This window comes from Ipomoea nil, unplaced genomic scaffold (genome assembly GCF_001879475.1).
Source record: "Ipomoea nil cultivar Tokyo-kokei standard unplaced genomic scaffold, Asagao_1.1 scaffold3321, whole genome shotgun sequence".
Taxonomy (NCBI): Eukaryota; Viridiplantae; Streptophyta; class Magnoliopsida; order Solanales; family Convolvulaceae; genus Ipomoea; species Ipomoea nil.
In genome coordinates, this window is record NW_017619749.1 from 2,803,413 (window position 1) to 2,824,243 (window position 20,831).

A 20,831-nucleotide genomic window follows, 5' to 3' on the forward strand; every position below is an offset into this window, starting at 1 on the left:
TTGAATCTTGAGACAAATTCCATTCTAAGCAAATTAGTGTACATGTGGAGTTGGTACGTAATAATCATCTTTTCTTTTCTTTTTTTTTTGAAAAATAAAATATAAACATATTTAATAAGTGATGAGAATGATAAATTTGTAAATGGATGTAATCATTTAAACTTTAGTGAATGATTGTATCATTTTATCATATATTTCATTAAGTTAATAGAATCGAACTTATTTACTTCATATATGTATTCCGATAGATTCTGTAGCTTAGTAAATTCAGGTTAAAATTACACATATATTCATAGGTTTATTGAAATAAAACATACGATATTAAATAAGTTGTCATCTCATTTTAACCTATTAATTTTTGTGTTGTGGTTTAATTTTGAAATTTAAATGCAATAAAGCAAACTGTATCATGAACACATTAATATAATCTAAAAAGAAAAATGATAAACATCCCTATAATTGTCATGGACAAAACAACGCCTGGCAAAGTTCTAGATCATACGTTACTTTTTCTTTCATAATTTTTTTTTTTTTGAGGGTGGGGGGGGGGGGGGGGGGGGGGGGGGAATTTCGCCTTAAATCGATTTTTTTTTTTTTAAGTGTTACATTTTCTTCACATAAATATTACAATTTTCATCATAAGTAATTCTTCAATTTTTACGAGACGTTTGGTTAGATGGAAGAATTATGAGGAAAAATAATTTAAATTTTATGAGAAAATAATAATGTAACAATTTAAATTCTAAGTATTTAGTTTGCAAAAATAGAATTACTGAAAATTTTAATTCCAATATTTGGTATACATGAGAATTGAAAGTGAATAAATAGTATAAAGTTCAAAATGCACATACTTATTATTAAATGACAAGTATCTCTTAGACCCATCTGCATATTCAAACACCAATAAAATAACATATTCAAATACCACTCATCTACCGTATTCTTAAAATGGACACATTGCAATTAATTTTCATGCAAATAGGTCATCAAATGTAAGCTTCATAAGTTCACATCCAAAAAAAACTTCATAAAAATAAAAGTACACAACCTAATTAAACATAACAAAATGTCAACATTTTAAAAAAGCTTACATCTAAAAAAAACATCATAGAGAGTTTTGAGAAAACATACTTGATTAAGGTTGGCATACTAATGATTATTGCTCAGAAAGATAGGAGGAGAGCATTGGCAAGTCTTAGGTGTTATGTGTTAAGAGTCGAAGAAGAAGACGCGCTATAATCAATAGGAAAATGTTAGACATTAGGTTACAAAGGGTAATTTTGTCCTTTTATCTTCCTAAAAATCAATGAATTGAAATACCAAGGGAGGGGATGTAATTTATTATTATTATTATTATTATTATTATTTGAATGCTACTGGCTCTATTACATTGTAGTATCTGTTCAAACATACTTTCTCAATCTAATGAAACACAAAGAGTCAAACTTGTAATATTGTAATTACAAAGTCAATAATTTGATCAACTTGGTTGGATTGCTCACAAGTTTTAATTTTAATTTTACTAATGGGGTAATTGATTTCTGTCGTTCATTATTTTTGTGGTGTAAATATGTTTAAATGAAAAAAAAAAAAAAAGACACGGGTGCACGAGCATTTTTGGCTCTCATTTTTTCTTCGGCTTTCCCTCCTTCACAGTTAACACACTCATTTGATCATCGACACTACAGAGCACGTATGGCGGATCGGCGCTATATGTCCCTCTTGACCGTTTCTTCCTCTTCTCTCTTCCACAAAGCTTCCTAATTCTAACAATTCTTTCCTTCTCAACTATATATGGATATTAATTCTGATACATTTTCTCCATTTTGCCAGTCCTCTTCACATTGAAAATACATGCACGCAGGCCACACTTCCATTGAAATCCTCTTGCTAAAGCTCGACGATAGATGGATTTGTCACTGGAAATGCCGGCCTTTTCGGCGAAGCTCTTCTTACTTCCCTTCGCCCTATGGCTTTTCTTCATGTAAGGCAAACGCAATTCACGTTCATACTATGCAGTTTTTTAGTTGTACATACGAAACGTATTATTGTGCCAAGGGAGCTTCAATTTTGTTACAGCGATCATGTTCCAAAATTATTTTAGACATTAGATTGATTGGACTTGGCGTATGCAGTAATCAGGTTGGGTTTATATGGAATCTATTCTTTAATGTTGGAGTTAGGAGATATGTTTAGTCACATTTGAGGTTGCATTTTTTATTTTTTTTAAAAGAATTATCATTACTGAGCAATTTATGGAAATTCTTAGCCTTTGGTCGTTAAATGAATGAGGCAGGAAATTAGAGGAAGGAGTTGGGTCATTCTGATGATACAGATCAATGAGAACATACCCATAGCAATCTGATGAGCATTGACATTTCCAAGTAATAAAAGGCTGTAGAAGAAAATGAGGGTAAATATAAGTGAATTAGAGTAGACCTGCAATTATATGATCTGTTAAAGAGCAGATTTGGCTATTTAGCTTCGTGACAATTCAACCAAAGTGATTACCTTTGAATGGAATCCCACTCAATGATTCTAGTTTAGTGGTACCATTGATTAGTTTTACTAATCAAAGACTACAGTTCAGATACAACTTTGGATTATCTGTTTTTTTACTGTTGCTGTTGTATCATCTACATTGTTGTGACAATTGTATTGTTTATATTGTCAGTATTTAGAACACAGATCTCTTAATTTGAATCATGTAGCCTTAAAGGACCTTCTACATGCTAGTGTCATCAAACTTGATAAGTTATTCAAATCAAGGACTCTTGTCTTGATTTTCATTTTTATTTGCCTCCTTCAATTTGTTGAATTTTTTATTTTGAATTTCTCAGTCGTGAATCTTGTTTCAGATTTGCTACCAAGTTCATACTTCTGATTTTGAGATGTGTATTGGGAATATCTATCGGATTTCGCGTCGGAGGATTGAGGAGTTTGAGAAATGTTGTGGTGAAGCTAAAAAAGGTCATTCTTTAAAGTTTTATTAGCTTTAAAAGTGTGCATTCGATTTGTTTCTGAATGTTTAATTATCATTCTTTAGAGGTGCAATTCAAATTGTATCCCACATTTCTTTATGGTAACTATCACTTTAGTTCGTCCCCATTGAAATCATTTTTTTGCCAGAAAACCCATGCTTTCTAATTGAAGTTTCCTGTGTTTGATGACTATATACCATCCTTCAAAAAATGTCAAGTGAAGTGTTCTTTTAGTGAAATGGTCATTCTTTTCGCTTATTGTACATTTGCATCACGAGATTCACTGGTAGATAAATGGGATTTGCCTTTTGTGCTCTCCTTTTGCACACATGCATCAATTTTTTGTCCTGGATAAGAGTAGTCAACTGGAAAGCAGTTTCTCCTGGAGCTGTTTTTGCCATAGGAGCAAGCTTTCTAGTCATTAAGTCATATTATTGATTTGGGAAATCGCTACGCCATGGTAGAAACCATTTTCTTGAGTTCCAGAAGATCAATATACTGAGATGGCAGCCTATATTAGAAATCCTAAGATTCTTTTATTTTTCTCCAGTGAAGTGGCAATGGCTTGTTAATGTCCTTGCTTACTGGATATTCCTACGGGACCATTTAAAATGTGGATTTGTGTGGTATTATTGCAAAACCATCTTGATTTCTGATTCATGCTTCATACCTCTATTATATTAGTTTATAAGAAAATGTCATGGACCAAATATGTTATTCTAAAAAATGTTGTTTGTTAGAACTGATTTTAATTTTGAGATGCTCAAATTATTTATTTTTCATTTTTTTTTTATGTCTGCTTTTGCAGGGTGCTGTTGAGAGCATTTCCATTGGCGAAATCAGATTAAGCTTAAGGAAATCGTTAGTTAAATTCGGGGATGGCTTTTCATCCAGGGATCCAAAATTGCATGTGCTAATATGTGATTTAGAAATTGTTACAAAGGCTTCACCGCCTTCACGCAAAGGCACTCAGAAGAAAAGGTCTCGCCCCTCTCAGAAAACCCGCAAGTCAGGTGGTGGAAAGTTGATGACCGTAGTTAATATGGCAAGATATTTCTCAGTTACTATAACTAAGTTGTCTTTCAGGGTAAGCCTGGCCTGAAGCGGCTATTATTTCTCCAAAATTTTTGTAGTCAACTTTATGCATTAATGGTTTTGCAATATCAGCTATTCTTAGCATGCAAGTAATATTTTTGTGTAGAAATACATTCTTTTTTTAAAACCTTAGAGGTATGGTCATGGATATTGCTATCTGAACCTATTCTTGTGCTCTAGGCAAACTTATTATGGTATTTTTGCATTTCTGACAAGGTGAGAAATTTCTCAAAGTACATACTGCACATAAGAAATTACTTCACCTAGGTGTAAGTGGTCTCTTAGTATGAAAGCACATTCCAGGTTTCAGGCTGAAGATAGCAAACATGATCAGAATTACATTTCCTTTTGCCCTCAGTGATGCTTTTCGTTTTGCTAGCTAATAGTAATGGCTAGAAGATGTGTAGGTCAATGCAGAGGCCTAAGTGCTTCATTATTCTTTTACCCTGCTTGACAGTCTCAGGGCATAACATTCTGCTTATATGATGATTGGCTGTTACAATATTGTAGACACCAAAGGCTGCTGGAGAGATGAAAGAACTGGCCCTTGATATATTTAAAGATGGTGGATCCCAGAAATTTTTTTTTGTGAAGTTCAATCTGGCCCCTGTTCTTGTATACTTAGGTGATACACAGGTCTCTAATCAGACATCTGCTCCTTCTAGCTGTGAAGAATTTTCTCTCTCGTGTGAATTTGTTCTTGATAGGTGGGTTTATGTTTCTACTCCCTGTTCCAAATTGAATTTTGTGGTTTTGATTTCTCCCAGTCATTGACAAAATAGTTTTAATGGACACTATTTGTTATTAAGTGAAGGACAAGGTGGGACAAAATTTACATTTTCTATTTTATAAATTGGAAGTGCAGAAGTTGATGTTGGACTTGGAAATTTATGTTCTGTACATCACTTGCGGCTAACAGAATATTTAAAAGGTTATTAATTTAGATGTGGGAGAAAAAATGGATATAATTTTGGGATTGCCCAATACAAAAGTCATGGCACTCAATTTGAAGCAGAAAGTCTGAAATCTTCAGACTAAAGGGACTCTCAGTCCCATCTTCTATGTGACTTCAGTGTTCCATTTCCTACAACTGAAAAGTTGCCACATTCCAATATCATTTTCAGGAATCGGAAGTAATTCTCAAATTTACAATATCATGTTCTGTAAATGGAAGCAATTCTCATCTTGAAAGTACTTTGATTTTCCCCTGCTGTTTTATAATTCTTGTGATGTAGGGAAGCCGGGGTGGTAGTTAAGAATGTAGATCTCAGAATTGGAGAAGTTTCTTTATGCCTAAATGAGGAGCTGATATCTAAAAAGAAAAGTTCAGAAGATGCCCTTCCCCCGGTTGAGGATGCTGTGAAAGTGACCAGTGAATCTGGTGCTACTGAACAACCTCAGAAAAAGTCAACAGCATTGGCTATGAGTAAATTTGCTTCCATGTTTCCTGAAAAGGTCAGCCAAGTTGAATCTATTAACATGGCTTTGCCCAACATTTTCTTCCTCTTCCATAAATTTGTATTGTCCTACTTGATGCTTTATGATGAAATTGAGGGATTGTAAGGCCTAGCGGGTGGCGAATAGCCATCATCTGCCAGTTAGGAGGAAGCAAAATATTTGAGAAACCAAAGAAAGAAAGAATAGAGAGAAAGATTACAATAGATTGTATCTCTATGTTTCTGTGTATTGAACTGTATAGGGATCCTATATTCATAGGAACATTGGTTAAACCCCACCCCTACCAGGATTAGGAAACTAAGCCCACGCCTACTAGGAAATGGACTATGGTTTCATATTATTCAACACTTTTATTTACATTTTGGCAGTTCTTGAGTTCATTACTTTTGACATTTGCTTTCTCTGTGATTGAGGATGTGTATTCAAAGCTTTCAGTTGGGATCTAATTCAATGTTTTTGTCCTAGTCATTTCCCCTCCCTGAAAAGACAGAGGGTTATAGGGTTATATGTAAGCAGTTCAAATAAGTGGGGAAATTGTAGTAAATTGTTAGTGAAACATTTTAGAAAGTACTAAGTACTGGAAAACCATGAGGAAGAAGCAGGTTTTTGAAGATAAATATTTTCAGTACTGAATGTTGGTTGATGAAAGAGGTAGTTTTAATTTACTTTTAAAAAAAAGAGGTGGTTTAAATTTTATTTGTATTTTTATTTTTTGATGGAAATGCAGTGTAACAGATCAATATTTTTTTCACATTCATGTGCCCACTTGCCTGGCTATTGGCACGGTTAAGAGTCCACATTGAAAAAAATAAGAGAGAATATATGGGTTTACAAGGCATTAGTTAGACTAGCTAATGGGTTGGATTCAATCTTTTAGTGTGGTTTGGCCCATGTGCATTATAGCCCAGTTGGGTGATCCTAGTCCAATCTTAGTTTATAACAGGCACTAATGAATGAGATACCAACTTACTGAGTATATGACAAGGAACAGGAATAATTTCCTAGTCTAATCATAGAAACCTCTTACCTCCATCAAATGTACAGGGTTACTCCACGATGCGGTATGTTTATTTATTGACAGGCAGAGCTGTAATAATAGGTACAGTAAGATACTACCAAATACACTACTTATAAAAGGACCCTAGCAATAAGCAGAAGCAGATAACAGCATGGTTGTCTTTAAACCACCAACCTCACCCAAGAAATGTATCACGTACCAAAAAAAATCGGTTTCCCTCATGAGCCAATAGAAGATAACCATTTCAGGAACCCTTAACATGCAAAACAACTCTGCCATCTAGTGGAAAAAAGGTGGCTACTTTCCAAGTCCTATAGCCTCTTCCCTCATTTTCGGTAATTGACTTTACTCTAGGTACTGAATCATTTAACTAATATGTCTGAAGATTAATTCATATGTTAAATAACAAATCTGATGCTCTTGCTGTGACTTTGGAGGACATTTGCTGTGATGTTTGTCTTTTAACAATTAACAATTTGTCTAAAATCCTGTTGATTCGCATGGGTTGAGATAGTTTGCACAAGCTTCAAATTCTTCTTCATTGTTGAGAAGTCAATCTCTTGAAATATGATAATTATGATTTTTTTTTTTCTGCATTACAAAAAATAAAATGCATAGATTCATACATCCAAAAATTACTAAGATCTGACTCTGAGTTAGCAGTTACAAGGAAAGAAGGCAATATATCAATCATGCTCCTCTAAATTCTCTATATACTTCTATACCACACCTATATGGTGAAAATGGTTAATGCCTTTAACATGTACATATTTTTTCTATGTAGTAATGAATTGCTTTCTGAGAAATTGTAATTGTCTTGCTTAATTTCTTTCCGTTGCAGATAAGCTGAGAACCCTTCACTATACTTTTTCTTTACTCTGTTTTAATTTCTCTTTTTCACTTATGTCCAGTTGATTGATATATTTATTATATTTAATTCATAGCTTAGCTTCACTCTACCTAAATTGGGTGCCAAGTTTGTGCACCGAGGAGAGGGTCTTCAGGTGGAGAATAGCATCATAGGTATTCAATTGAAGGGGTCAAAGTCACAATCAATTGAAAGTGGGGATGGAAGTACTCGACTTGATATTCAGATGGAATTTAGTGAGATCCATGTATGCACACATACTTTATTTTTAAAAAGTACCATGCATGTGCTCCCCCTCCCACCCCCCACCCCCCACCCCTCCCCTCCCCTCTAATGTCTGGTTTTCTGTTATTTGTAGCTATTTAGAGAGGCAGGAATTTCTCTTCTGGAGATGAAACTTGATATTAGCTCATCCGTTTATATCCCGACTGAGGTATGTCTATAGATTTGAGAAGCATGATAGAACATAAGCCACTTACATATGATAATCCAATAGCTTAGTGTGGGTTGTTTGGATCTTTATATGAGTGTGTTAGTATGTTTGATGACTGCAATCAAAGTTTTACATACTTAATGAGCATTAGGCATAACAAGACTCACTTGGAATAATTTGTTTCTGTGCCAAACAAGTCTGAAAGGAGTTATGAAGAAGGTCGTGTATAGTTTTTGAATAAAGCTTCATTTTTACCCTGATTTATTGCATATATGCTTGCTATTAAGTTCTGGGCTTCGGTGAGGAATGCAGAAGGAAAGCTTTTTCCTTGTTTTATATTTGTGACTTTTTACTAGTACACTTCTGTATCATTGGTCCCTATATTTGCTTATTAGTGGCAATAAGTTCTGACGTTCTGTTGAGTGATAGCTGAAACATTATTGCTTGAACAGCCATCTCCCCTTTGCAAGTCTGTCAGGGGTTAATATTGTACGGAGTATCTCTTTAATTTGATTTTCTCCATATGATGTATTATTGGTCTTCAAGTCTTATATTTGTCATCTCATTTTAAGTGTGTGGGGTGCTTTTTTTACAGCTTACTTCACCTGTTAGGTCTGAAGTTAATGTTAAGCTTGGAGGGTTTCAGAGCAATCTAATAATAACTAGATTAACTCCATGGATGCGGCTTCGTTCTTCAAAGAAAAAGAAGGTGGTGCCTCGAGAAGGAAGCTCTACATCTGAAAAACCAAAATCATCTGGAAATAAAGCCATTATGTTGACATTCACTTTTACTGCACCTGAGATGACCGTTGTGCTTTATGATATGAATTGCTCACCGTTGTGTCATGTAAGATCTTTTCTGTTACAAAATGTGTATCTGCTTCTGTAGGGTAGGGTTTTAAAGAGGCTTAAATTTGGTTCAGTTATCAAATAGGTAACGCAATCGTATAAATCAAAATTTCAAATGAAGATCACAATTAGACGACAATTGGGTGAACTTCTCTGTAAAATATCTGTCTCCCATGTAGCAATTCTTTATTGCTGGTTTAAACATGACAGCATTTTCCTTCATTTACAAATTTCAGGGTTGCTTGCTATCATTGTGTGTCTCGGCTAACAATACATCAAGCTCTGCCTTGGCAGCACATCTGGAACTAGGTGAATTCAATCTACGCATGTCTGATGAGTATCAAGAATGCTTAAAGGAGTCTCTGTTTGGAGTGGAAATGAATATGGGCTCATTAGTGCATGTAGGAAAGGTTAACCTTGATTTGGGAAGAAAGGATGTCGGTTCTCCTGAAGATGACAAGAGTAATTTGGCTCTCAATATTGACGTAACTGGCATGGGTGTGTTCATAACCTTTAAGCGCATTGAATCACTGGTAGCAACAGCCTTCTCCGTCAAATCTTTATTAAAGGGTTCGTCTTCTACTTCTGGTAAGAAACCAACACATACTCAGGGTTCAAAATCATCCAAGCCATCAGGAAAGGGGATTCAATCCATAAAGTTCAATCTTGAGAAATTTTCTTTAAATTTTTGTGGAGATGTTGGCTTAGAAGATGCAGTTGTTGCAGACCCCAAACGTGTAAATTATGGATCCCAAGGTGGTCGAATCTTAATAACTGACTCTGCTGATGGTACTCCCCGGACTGCAAGTGTAACATCTACAGCCTCAAATGAATTAAAAGAAGTAAAATATGCTATTTCCCTTGATGTTTTCAAATTGAGCCTTACCATGAACAAGGAAAAACAGACTGTGCAGATGGATCTTAAGAGGGCCACATCCATATATCAAGAACACGTGGAAGAAAATAATCCTGCAACTAAATTTACAGTGCTTGACATGCAAAATGCAAAGTTTGTGAGACGAACAGGGACTAATATTTGTTCTCTCTTCAGTTCTACTGATATATCTGTCAGATGGGAGCCTGATATGCAAATAGCATTAATTGAATTGGGGCTGCGATTGAAGTTACTGGTACAGAATCATAAGTCTCAGGAACCTAGTAAAGAAGGGGCCACAAAAAATAGCGAGCCAAAGAAACAGACCTCTGCAGAAGCAGTACAGCACAAGAAAAGAGAAAACATTTTTGCAATTGATGTGGAAATGCTTAATATATCTGCTGAAGCAGGGGATGGGGTTGAAACTACCATTCAGGTCCAGTCCATATTTTCTGAAAATGCAAAGATAGGTTTACTTCTTGAAGGTTTCATTCTTCACATCAATGGTGCAAGATTAGTTAGAAGCAGCAGGATGCAAATTTCTCGGATTCCTAATGCCTCTAGCAGTGTGTCAAATGCTAAAGTAGAAGGAGTTACAACATGGGATTGGGTAATTCAAGCCCTAGATGTTTACATATGTTTGCCATTCAGGTTGGAGTTGCGTGCCATTGATGATTCTTTTGAGGAAATGATTCGAGCTCTTAAGCTTGTTACTGCTGGGAAAACTAAACTTATGTTTCCAAACAAGGAAGAGAAACCGAAACCGAAACCTAAAAGTCCAAGTTCATCAAAAATTGGACGTGTTAGATTTTGCATACGTAAAATATCTGCTGAACTTGAAGAAGAACCACTACAGGGTTGGCTTGATGAGCATTTCCTTTTGCTGAAGAAGGAGGTTCATGAACTAGCTGTCCGTATGAACTTCCTTGATGAACTTGTCTCCAGAAGTGGTCAATCTCCTGGCGTTGCTGAGCAGAGTGATTCTATTCCTGAAGGCAAGATTCATTTTAACGGAGAAGAGATCAGTCTGCAGGATACTTCAGCTATTCAGAAACTGCGAGAGGAGATGTATAAGCAGTCATTCCGATCATACTACCAAGCATGTCAAAATCTTGTGCCATCAGAATTATCAGGGTCTTGTATAAATGAGTTCCAATCTGGTTGTAGAAATGGGTTCCAATCTGGTTTCAGGCCTAGTAGTGCCAGAACTTCTGTTTTGTCAGCATGTGCTACTGAATTAGATGTAAGCCTGACAAAAATTGAAGGAGGTGATCCTGGGATGATAGAAATCCTTCAGAAGCTTGATCCTGTTTGCCGTGCACATAATATTCCATTCGCTCGACTGTATGGTAGTAATATCAATTTACAGATAGGTTCCCTTTCTGTTCGGATAAGAGATTACACTTGTCCACTGTTTGCTGCAACTTCTGGCAAATGTGAAGGCCGTCTCGTGATGGCTCAGCAGGTCCATTCTGAAATTAAATAAATACCTTTAACCATGCTGTACTATTGCCTGATACTTTTCCTTTTCTAGTAGTATGTGCCTCATTTTCCTTTATTTTTTCTAGTATTTGCATATATCAATCTTTATTAGGTTTTTTCATTAGAAGGGTGCCTTGTGCATTTGCTTTTGATTTTAGTATGAAGCTCAACTGATGTTCAGAATAGATCTTTAGTGAATATTTTGTTCATCATATTCAAACTGAATATCTGAATATAGAATTGTACTTGTCTGTGAAATAATCTGCATTGGAATTAATGCCTCTCTAAAATGGTAAAACTAGCATAGCAGTTAACATTTCCAATTTAACAATATATATGTGTGTCAGCTTCCAGGCAACCTTAGAGCATTATAATAGTAGAGCATATCTGGATTTTACATTATTCATAAATGCATGATTAGATTGCTTGTCTGTGCTGAAATGTGACCATGCACTTGTTGACAACCCCTAAACCGTTGTACTTTTCTTTCAATTTCAGGCAACATGTTTTCAACCCCAAGTTCGCCAAAATGTGTACATCGGGAAGTGGAGAAAGGTCTCTTTGCTTCGCTCAGCAAGTGGCACAACTCCACCAATGAAAACATATTCAGATTTGCCCTTACATTTTCAAAAAGCAGAAATTTCCTATGGTGTTAATTTTGAACCATCATTTACTGACATCAGCTATGTTTTCACTGTGGCTCTTCGTAGAGCCCATTTAAGTCTTAGGAATCCAAATCCTGATCCTCCTCCACCAAAAAAGGAAAAGAGCTTGCCATGGTGGGATGAAATGAGAAACTATATTCATGGAAACACATCATTATACTTTGCTGAAACCAAATGGAATATTCTTGCTACAATTGATCCCTATGAAGAGTCTGACAAGCTCTTGATCAACACTGGTTATTTGGAAGTGCAACAATCTGATGGTCGCGTTTATCTTTCGGTGAAGGATTTCAAGGTTTCATTAAGCAGTTTGGAGAGCTTAGTAAAGAGCTCCAATTTGAAACTTCCAGATGGGTGCTCTTATACTTTCCTACAGGCACCTGACTTTAGTATTGAAGTAAATATCGAATGGGGCTGTGAGTCTGGAAATCCCCTTAATCATTACTTATTTGCACTTCCAGTTGAAGGTGTTCCTCGTGAAAAGCTTTATGATCCCTTCAGATCAATTGCTCTGTCCCTATCCTGGAATGTGCTGCTTAAGCCCTCTTGTCACGGTCAATCAGAGCCAGGATGTGCATCACTTGATTCACCAACAATTAATCTTGGTCCTCATGATGTAGCCTGGCTAATCAAATTTATTATCGTAAACTACCTCCCTCCATGCAAACTAAGGACATTTTCTAGGTGGCCTCGTTTTGGAGTACCAAGAATTCTGAGATCTGGAAATCTGTCGTTAGACAAGGTAATGACAGAATTCATGTTAAGGCTTGATGCAACTCCTATATGCATAAGGTATATGCCCATAGAAGATGATGACCCAGCTAAGGGATTGACATTTGAGATGAAAAAACTGAACGTAGAAGTTTATCTTGGCCGAGGACAGAAAGATTTTACATTTGATACCATACGTGATACTCTTGATCTTGTTTATCAGTGTGTGGACCTTCAAATGCCCAAGGTATTCATTAATAAACAAGATTGCACTAGTGTTGCACAAATCATTCAAATGAGTAGGAAGGCTTCACAGTCTACATTGATGAAAAGTGACACTGTTAATGGTAGCAAAGAGCCTGATAATGGTTTTTTCTTAACATCTGATTACTTTTTGATCAAGAAACAATCTCCTAGAGCTGATCAAGAAAGGTTGTTGTCATGGCAAGAATCATTCGGAAGAGATCTTGAGATGACAGATTTCAGATCTGAGTTTGAACCTGGGAGTGAAGGTGAGGACCATGCAAGACCTGAGCTCACTGAGGATGATGGGTGCAATGTATTAATTGCAGATAATTGTCAGCGCGTCTTTGTCTCTGGTCTTAAACTTTTATGGAATCTTGAGAATAGAGATGCTATCCTTTCCTTTGTTGGTGGATTGACTAAAGGTTGTGAACCTTCCAAACCATCTCCTTCTCGGCAATATACTCAAATGAAATTGCTGGAGGAGAAGAGTAAGGCAGTTGAAAATCCCGATATGCCTCAAGAAGATCACGAAAAGCCCCCTCCTAGTCAAGCTGTGAATTCATCACCTCCACAAAATTCAGGGATATCAGAATCACAATTGCAGAAGTCTCCCTCAAATTCAGTTAAAGTGGAAAGCCCTAATGAAACTGGTAAAGTTTGAACTGTACCTCAACTTTCTATTATCATGTATTGCAACAGGTGGTGTCTAAGAGTATAGAGTGTGCTGATTTTTTTCAACCTCAAATATATTCCATAATCTATGGAGATATCATGTTCTGAAGGTCCAACAATGTTTATCCATGCCTTCTTGACTTAAACATTAAAATTCTCAGTCTTTTGGTAGAACCAATGAGTGTTGCAATCTATGGTTCATCATTTTGTTCCTTTTTTCTTTTTTTTTTTCAGCAAAGCCTAGTAACAGTGAAGATGCTGAGGAAGAGGGGACCCCTCATTTCATGGTGAATGTCATTGAGCCACAATTCAATCTTCATTCAGAAGATGCAAATGTAAGTTATATCTGGGAAGCTTCAGCATAATAAGAATAACTTGGAAATGTCTGATTGACAAAAAAAAAAAAAAAAACAAAAACAAAAAACAAAAGGTTCCTCTTTGATCTGTTTATTACTCAGTTAAGGTCACTCAACTGGGCTATAATGCACATCGGCCAAATCACACTAAAAGACTGAACCCAATCAATTAGCTAGTCTAACACATGACCTTATAAACCCATATGTTCTCTCTTATATTTTCAATGTGGGACTCAACAAAGAGAAAATGAAACACTGTATTAGCATCTTCTTATCTTTATGAAATGTCTAGTGAACACGTCAAGTGTGAGGCAAGGTGTTTTATATAGCCTTAATGCAACCAAAATTTTCCTTATTTGACCCAGCGGGTGAGTGTGGCCTTGAGGAATTGATCCTAGGACCTGGCCTACAAGTCACCGCTTTCTTAGTGCTGGGCGAACCCATCAGTGGGTTTTGGCTTGAATTGAAATTTTCCTCTTTATAATGTAGGGTTAAGGTGGGATATCTGACATTTCTTTTCTCCTCTTTGTTTGATAAATCAGTATACCTGACATTTTTTGCACCTTCAAGGTGCTCAAGGCATTTTCACTGGCTAACTTTGCTTTACTATGTACTTTAGAGTAAGATGTAGAATTATCCCTTGTTGTAAGTTCAATAGTAATAAACCAGTCCTTTTAAGGACATTGCTTTATATTATAGAGTTACTACTAAAGACTCCTCCTTACTTTTATTGGGTGCTTCTTTGTTTGATTGAAGTGGCATTGATTGCTAGATGTCATGACAAACTTTTGTATATCAATTTGTACTGAAACTTACACATGTCAAAAGAGAACTCCTCCACCCAATGAAAAATTTTGGAATTTCAACTCATGACAAATTTGTGACAGTGAAAGTCCTTGCCAAGGAATACTTGGTGAACTTTCTTTCAAGCATTGTTTTCTCATTACATGCTAATGCCGTATGATTCCCCCTTTTTTTGCAGGGTAGATTTTTACTTGCTGCTGTTAGTGGCCGTGTTTTAGCTCGTTCATTCCAATCAGTTCTCAATATTGGCAATGAGGTAATTGAACAGTCACTTGGCGGACAAAATGCTCAAATCTCAGAATCTTTACCACAAATGACATGGAGCCGTATGGAGTTATCCGTGATGCTAGAGCATGTGCAGGCTCATGTTGCCCCAACTGATGTAGATCTAGGGGCTGGAGTTCAGTGGCTTCCTAAAATTCGTAAAAGCTCACCAAAAGTGAAAAGGACTGGAGCTTTACTGGAACGAGTTTTTATGCCTTTTGATATGTTCTTCCGCTACACAAGGCATAAATCTGGCTCTCCAGACTTGAAGGTGTGTTCTGTGCAGGAATCTGATGATTACAGGCTATGGCAAACTCATTTTTCCATTACATTTGTTCTGTTTGTCACTTTCTCTTCATGTAAGTTGATCCTTGCTTATATTGTCTTGTAGGTCAAGCCCTTGAAAGAGCTTTCTTTCAATTCTGAGAATATAACAGCAACAATGACATCTCGCCAATTTCAAGTTATGACAGATGTGTTAACCAATCTCCTCCTTGCTCGGCCTCCAAAGTAAGTGCATGTATTATCTCTAATATAGTTCTCTACATTTTGCTATAACCTCAAATAGTCTGTAATTGTTCATCATGAAAGTTTTACTGATCATTCATACATTTGTATACATAAAAACCCATTACATATATGATATGTACTGAGATACACAAGGAATTCATGATGCAAAACTTCATTTAAATATAATTTTTGCAGAATGCCACATTTTTTATTCTTCATTCTCTGGCTTTCATGAGTTAAATACTTTTCAACATTGTTATTGTTATGTTTTTCTGCCTAAGGTATATGATTCAAGACTTTATCAGGCTCATGTTATGTCTTCCGTGAAACCATAATATTTTTTTTGACTGCTTTAATAATTGAAGTGGCCTTAGAGGCAGCAAACTCTATATAGAAAATTAGGAATATTAATGGAGGTATATCTTGTCCTCAATCTGATATGTGTTTGATGGAACTTTATTGCTGAAATCTCAAGAAGTTACTTCTATAGCTGCAGACTTCAGATATTGAGAATCTCATAGAACAAAATCATGGTAGTAATAGGTCTGAAATAACGTTGTTCCTAGAATGAATTTTTTTTCTTCAGTTGGTAATTGATATTCAGTGCTCATATAATTGTTGTTGAGTTGGTAGTTTATATTCAGTGATCATAATCCTACAAACTGCTTTTACCAAAAAGGAAAAGATAGTACTAATTATGCACCAAGGGTTGCATGTATGGATGAGATTTCAGCAGTTATGTTAATTATGTATTAATTTTTGCATATTCTCCTGTGCTATAATTATTAGAAATTTCTGCCGTTTGCATACTTTACAATGGAGTTGGTTTTTATCAGTTAAAAATTGCTAGTTTTAATCTCAGTCGTGTGAAATTTTCATTTTTTGTTCTTCAAGTGGTTACATTGAGAATTGTGATTCAGGCGAAAAGTTAGTCTATCATATCCTGTTGAGGATGAAGATGCTGAAGAGGAGGCAGATCAAGTTGTTCCTTATGGTGTTGAAGAGGTAGAATTAGCAAGAATCGACCTTGAACAAAAAGAACGTGTCGTAAATACAATCCTGGATGACATTAGGAAATTATCCCTTTGCAATGATGCATCTGGGGAAGCTTACTCTGAGAAGGAATTCGAAGCATGGATGGTAACTGGTGGAAGATCTGTATTGGTAAGAAATACAGTTTTCTGTGCAGTATGAGTGCACATTATTTAGTGCCAAATTCCTGCAATTTTTTTATTTCTTAGCACCATCCTAATTGTATTTAGTGGTAGCTTTTTCATATATGGGGATATCACTTGCTGAAAATGCCATTATAATTGGTTAGACAAGTTAGTCTTTTTTATTGAGACAGTGTGCTCTGCATCCAGTTTATACATTTGTGGTTAAATATATTGATGAATATAAATGTAATTATAAACATGACCTATCACACTTTGTATCAGATGAATCTGTTTTCTGTTTGCCTTTTTTTCAAGAAAATTAATGTTTCTGTCAAATTGCTTTTCTGGAGAATTTATAAGATCATACCTCACATAATTGCATATTTGAAGCTTAGGATTGGCTGTATAGACAAGCCTTTAGCTAAAGAGCTAATAGCACCTTGTTTCTTCTTTATTCTTTCAAGTTCTCTATTCAGGAAAAATAACCTACTGCAAAGGACTTCTTGATTCACAGCTGGTTTTGCTTCTTATCTTCTTTTGGTAGTGCACTTCTCAGCTTGAGATCTCGATTTCCCAAAGTTCCATCCATTTTTGCTTGGTTTTATTTCATTCACAGAGTGACACCTGATCTTTGTTGTAATTTGATGCTACTCTATTTTGATAGTGTTGTGTCTTAACTGCAATTAATAGATTTCCCTATAAACTTTGGTTTTACAGGTGCAAAAACTAAAGGAAGAGCTAGCAAGTGCCAAAAAATCTAGAAAAGCTTCATCTGTTCCATTAAGGGCAGCCCTGCAAAAGGCTGCACAGATACGATTGATGGAGAAAGAAAAGAATAAAAGTCCTTCACATGCTATGCGTCTTTATTTGAAAATTAATAAAATTGCTTGGAGCATGCTTATTGATGGAAAATCATTTGGAGAAGCTGAGATAAATGACATGGTGAGCTTCTTAGTATTCAAGTCTATTTATATTTTCTTTTCCAACTGAGGTCTCCTTTGGGTTCAAAACCAGTTAAGGAAGTGTATATGACATCATTCATATTCTTTCCTTTCATGTGAAAATGGATACACTTTGAATGATGCCACTTCTCGATGCAGATTTATGATTATGACAGGGATTACAAAGATATTGGCGTTGCAAAATTCTCAATAAAGTTTGTTGTTATAAGAAACTGTCTGCCCGGTGCCAAGTGTGATACGGTTCTTTCTGCCTGGAATCCTCCTTCTGAATGGGGAAAGTATGCTGCTTTTACTCTTCCTTCTGTACCTTGTTCTGATCATTCATTTCTTTATTGCTCTTACTTCTTAATTTCTTATTTTGCTATACCAATTTATAACCATTATGCTTTTCTTTCACGACATGCTATCTTCTGTTCTTTAGTTACAAGTTACCATAGATTTTCTTTCCCCTTTTCCTGAAGTCAGAAAAAATCATTTCTTCTATGCTGTCGACTTGCATCTTATTGGTGTTGACAATTCTATGGTATTGGTGATTCCATGGGCAAGAAAACCTATCAACCTAAATCAGGTTTTAATTTTGATACAAAAGAATATTCAGAATTCTGTGATTTAGATCTTGGTAGGACTAAGAACTAAAGTATCTATTAAACTATTATGTATTATAAGTTGTGTAAAATAAGTAGATGTTGGACTGGATATTACTTTTAATTTGGTCTTAAGGTAATAATTATGGACAGAAAAGCCTTGAAAATTCCTATTTTTATATGTAGCAAATAAGTTAAGTGTTGATGCAAAGTATAATAACAAATATTTGCAATAGCCAATGGTGTCCAGACACAAGAGAAGCTCAGGACAGCTTCAAATCTTCCATGAGCTTGCTCTATCTCATGGGTGGAACACATGTTTTTGCTTGAGTTGTTTTAACCTTAGTGCATTTTCCTCACTGATTTACATTCTTGTATTTTGAGATGGCAGCTCTATTTTGAGTTACCAGTTATTTTTAGTGTAATACCTTCTCATCCAAATATTTGATGTCATACCTCATGTTTTTTGTATCCAAATGGATTTTGTGATGCAATCCTTGTCTGTGTGCTTAATGATCTTATGCTACTTCTGAATCTGCAGAAAAGTGATGCTTCTTGCACATGCAAAACAGGGGCCTCCAAAAGATGGACACTCTACTATTGAACTCTTACAGGTATTGATTCTTTTCACAAAACAAAAATTTAGGTGATTTTACCTTATAAAAGGAAGTGTAACCGTCAAAATTTATTTTGATTTTAGAATAGAAATAATAGAGTATACTATTTAATTATTATAATCTTATACTTGACACTCATAAGTAGGAACCAATTTTATGAAGTTGCATTATGCAGTTTAAGTACTCCTTGTATCCGGAGAATTAATGATGTTAAATGTCCTTTTCAGGTGGAGATCTACCCCTTGAAGATAAATGTGGTTGAGGCAATGTACAAAGTGTTGTGGGAGTACCTTTTTCCAGAAGAAGAACAAGACACCCATCGACGGCAGGTATGTAAAAGTAGAAGAATCATATATTAATATCTTAAATACATGAAAGTAACTTTGCAAACTCTTTGACTATGCTTAGGAAGTATGGAAAGTTTCAACTACTGCTGGTTTAAAACGTGGGAAGAAAGGCTCATCAGTACAAGAAATTATTGTGGCTAACAGCCCAAAATCTAAAGATTCTCAGGGCTCCTCCAAACCAGGCTCTGGCTTTGCTGATTCCTCTTCTGATGTAAGTTTTTGGTGTAAAATATAAGCGTGTGTTTGATAAGTTCATATTGAAGTTGTTTCACTGTTCCTCAACATAATAATCTTTCAATTTCATTCTTGTCTGCCCCATGAAGAGAATATTGATATTTGTGTGATGTGATGTGATGTTTGCAGTCTCTTAAGTTACGAAGGACATCTTCCTTTGATAGAACGTGGGAAGAAAGCGTTGCTGAATCAGTTGCTAATGAACTAGTATTAAAAGCTCAAAATTCGGGTGGGGGTGCCACTACTACTACATCAAAAACTGGGGCAACTGCTAAAGCTGGCCGCTCTGCCACTCAGGTAGCGAAACCAAATGAAGAAAAAAAGCCACGAAGACTGAGAGAGTTCCGCAACATTAAGATAAGTCAGGTCGGTGGTCGTGATGTTTGGTTGTGTTATGATTTATTATTTATCACAATTCTAAATACTAGTGTGCATGATGTTACAGGTAGAGCTATCAGTGACATATGAAGGATCTAGGTTTGCTGTAAGTGAACTAAGATTGCTGATGGATCCATTCCATTGTGCTGAGTTTACGGGAACCTGGGGGAGGCTATTCTCCCGAGTTAAGAAACATATCATATGGGGAGTATTAAAATCTGTAACGGGAATGCAGGTACTTACTTGATCAACAAATAAAATCCTTCCCTTGTATTGATGATGGATGAAAATACATACATACATACATACATACAGGTTAAGAAGTTTAAATTAGGGGGGGGTCATCATAAAGACACTAGTTCCACTGGTCCCAGCCTTGATATGAATCTGATAGATGATGATGGAAAAGTGGAACAATGGCCGAAGCGTCCCACTGATGCAGGCGATGGATTTGTGACCTCTGTAAGGGGGCTGTTCACTTCTCAGAAGCGTAAGGCAAAGAACATTGTGCTACGGAAGATGAGGGGTGAAGGAGAAAATGAAATGCTACAGGGTGAGTGGAGTGAAAGCGAAGCAGAGTTCTCTCCTATCGCCAGGCAACTCTCCGGATCAAGAGCCAAGAAACTCATTAGGCGCCACACCAAGAAGTTCCACCCAGGACTGCAGCAAGGTTCCATTTTCAGTTTCTATTTTCGTATTTTCATCTCTGCGCATACTATCCATAAACTTTTTTGTTCATTTCAACATCAGGTTTATCTTCCGTGGATGGAGACTCAATTCCCACATCCCCTCCTGATATAACACTCGACAGCGATTCTTCAAGCGAATCCTCGCCATACGAGGAAGAACAAGAACAACAACAACAACCTGAATAGGAGGAATTTGAAGAAGCAGCATACTGTACTGTTCAAAGGGAATGGAATGGACTGGACTGCTTTATCAACCTCTGCAACAGGCACTCTATTCCAGGTACAGGTCGTTTCCAAATAATTATGCACCTAGGCTACCAAATAAGTGTGCATCGGTAAATGTAAATGCCCCCGAGTAGTAGAGTTTTGTTTTTTTTTTTTTTTTACTCGAGATGGGTCCGGCAGAGTGAACATTTGGACCTGAGAGAGTCCGTAATGGCATCAATAAAGTAAGTTTAGGATATGATGCTACTCTGTAAATGAGTTAAATAAACAAAGATAAATAAATGCCCTTGCTTCATTATCTGCCCTATTCTTTATTACTCCGTAATTTTATGATATTCCATTCTAATTCCAA

At 36.0% G+C, this 20,831-nt stretch overlaps 1 protein-coding gene across 1 annotated transcript; it reads left to right on the forward strand.

Annotated features, from left to right (window-relative positions):
• The first annotated feature begins 1,907 nt into the window (after window positions 1–1,907).
• Window positions 1,908–20,784, forward strand: LOC109169798 (protein SABRE-like). The gene is made up of 23 exons (XM_019318689.1): window positions 1,908–1,984; window positions 2,859–2,970; window positions 3,790–4,068; window positions 4,587–4,783; window positions 5,312–5,531; window positions 7,497–7,667; window positions 7,779–7,853; window positions 8,449–8,700; window positions 8,939–11,041; window positions 11,557–13,330; window positions 13,587–13,687; window positions 14,691–15,047; window positions 15,168–15,286; window positions 16,207–16,450; window positions 17,161–17,385; window positions 17,544–17,683; window positions 18,531–18,603; window positions 18,834–18,935; window positions 19,015–19,164; window positions 19,317–19,553; window positions 19,633–19,800; window positions 19,881–20,235; window positions 20,316–20,784. Exons 1-23 carry the CDS (start codon window positions 1,908–1,910, stop codon window positions 20,438–20,440), a joined length of 7,656 nt encoding a protein of 2,551 aa, XP_019174234.1. The 3' UTR covers window positions 20,441–20,784.
• The last annotated feature ends 47 nt before the right edge of the window (window positions 20,785–20,831 follow it).

Coding starts and splice junctions, on each gene's coding strand:
- LOC109169798 (XM_019318689.1), top strand. CDS start 1,908: ATGGATTTGTCACTGGAAATGCCGGCCTTTTCGGCGAAGCTCTTCTTA. Junction 7,668..7,778: donor TGGAATTTAGTGAGATCCAT/GTATGCACACAT, acceptor TGTTATTTGTAG/CTATTTAGAGAGGCAGGAAT. Junction 17,684..18,530: donor CCTCCTTCTGAATGGGGAAA/GTATGCTGCTTT, acceptor CTGAATCTGCAG/AAAAGTGATGCTTCTTGCAC.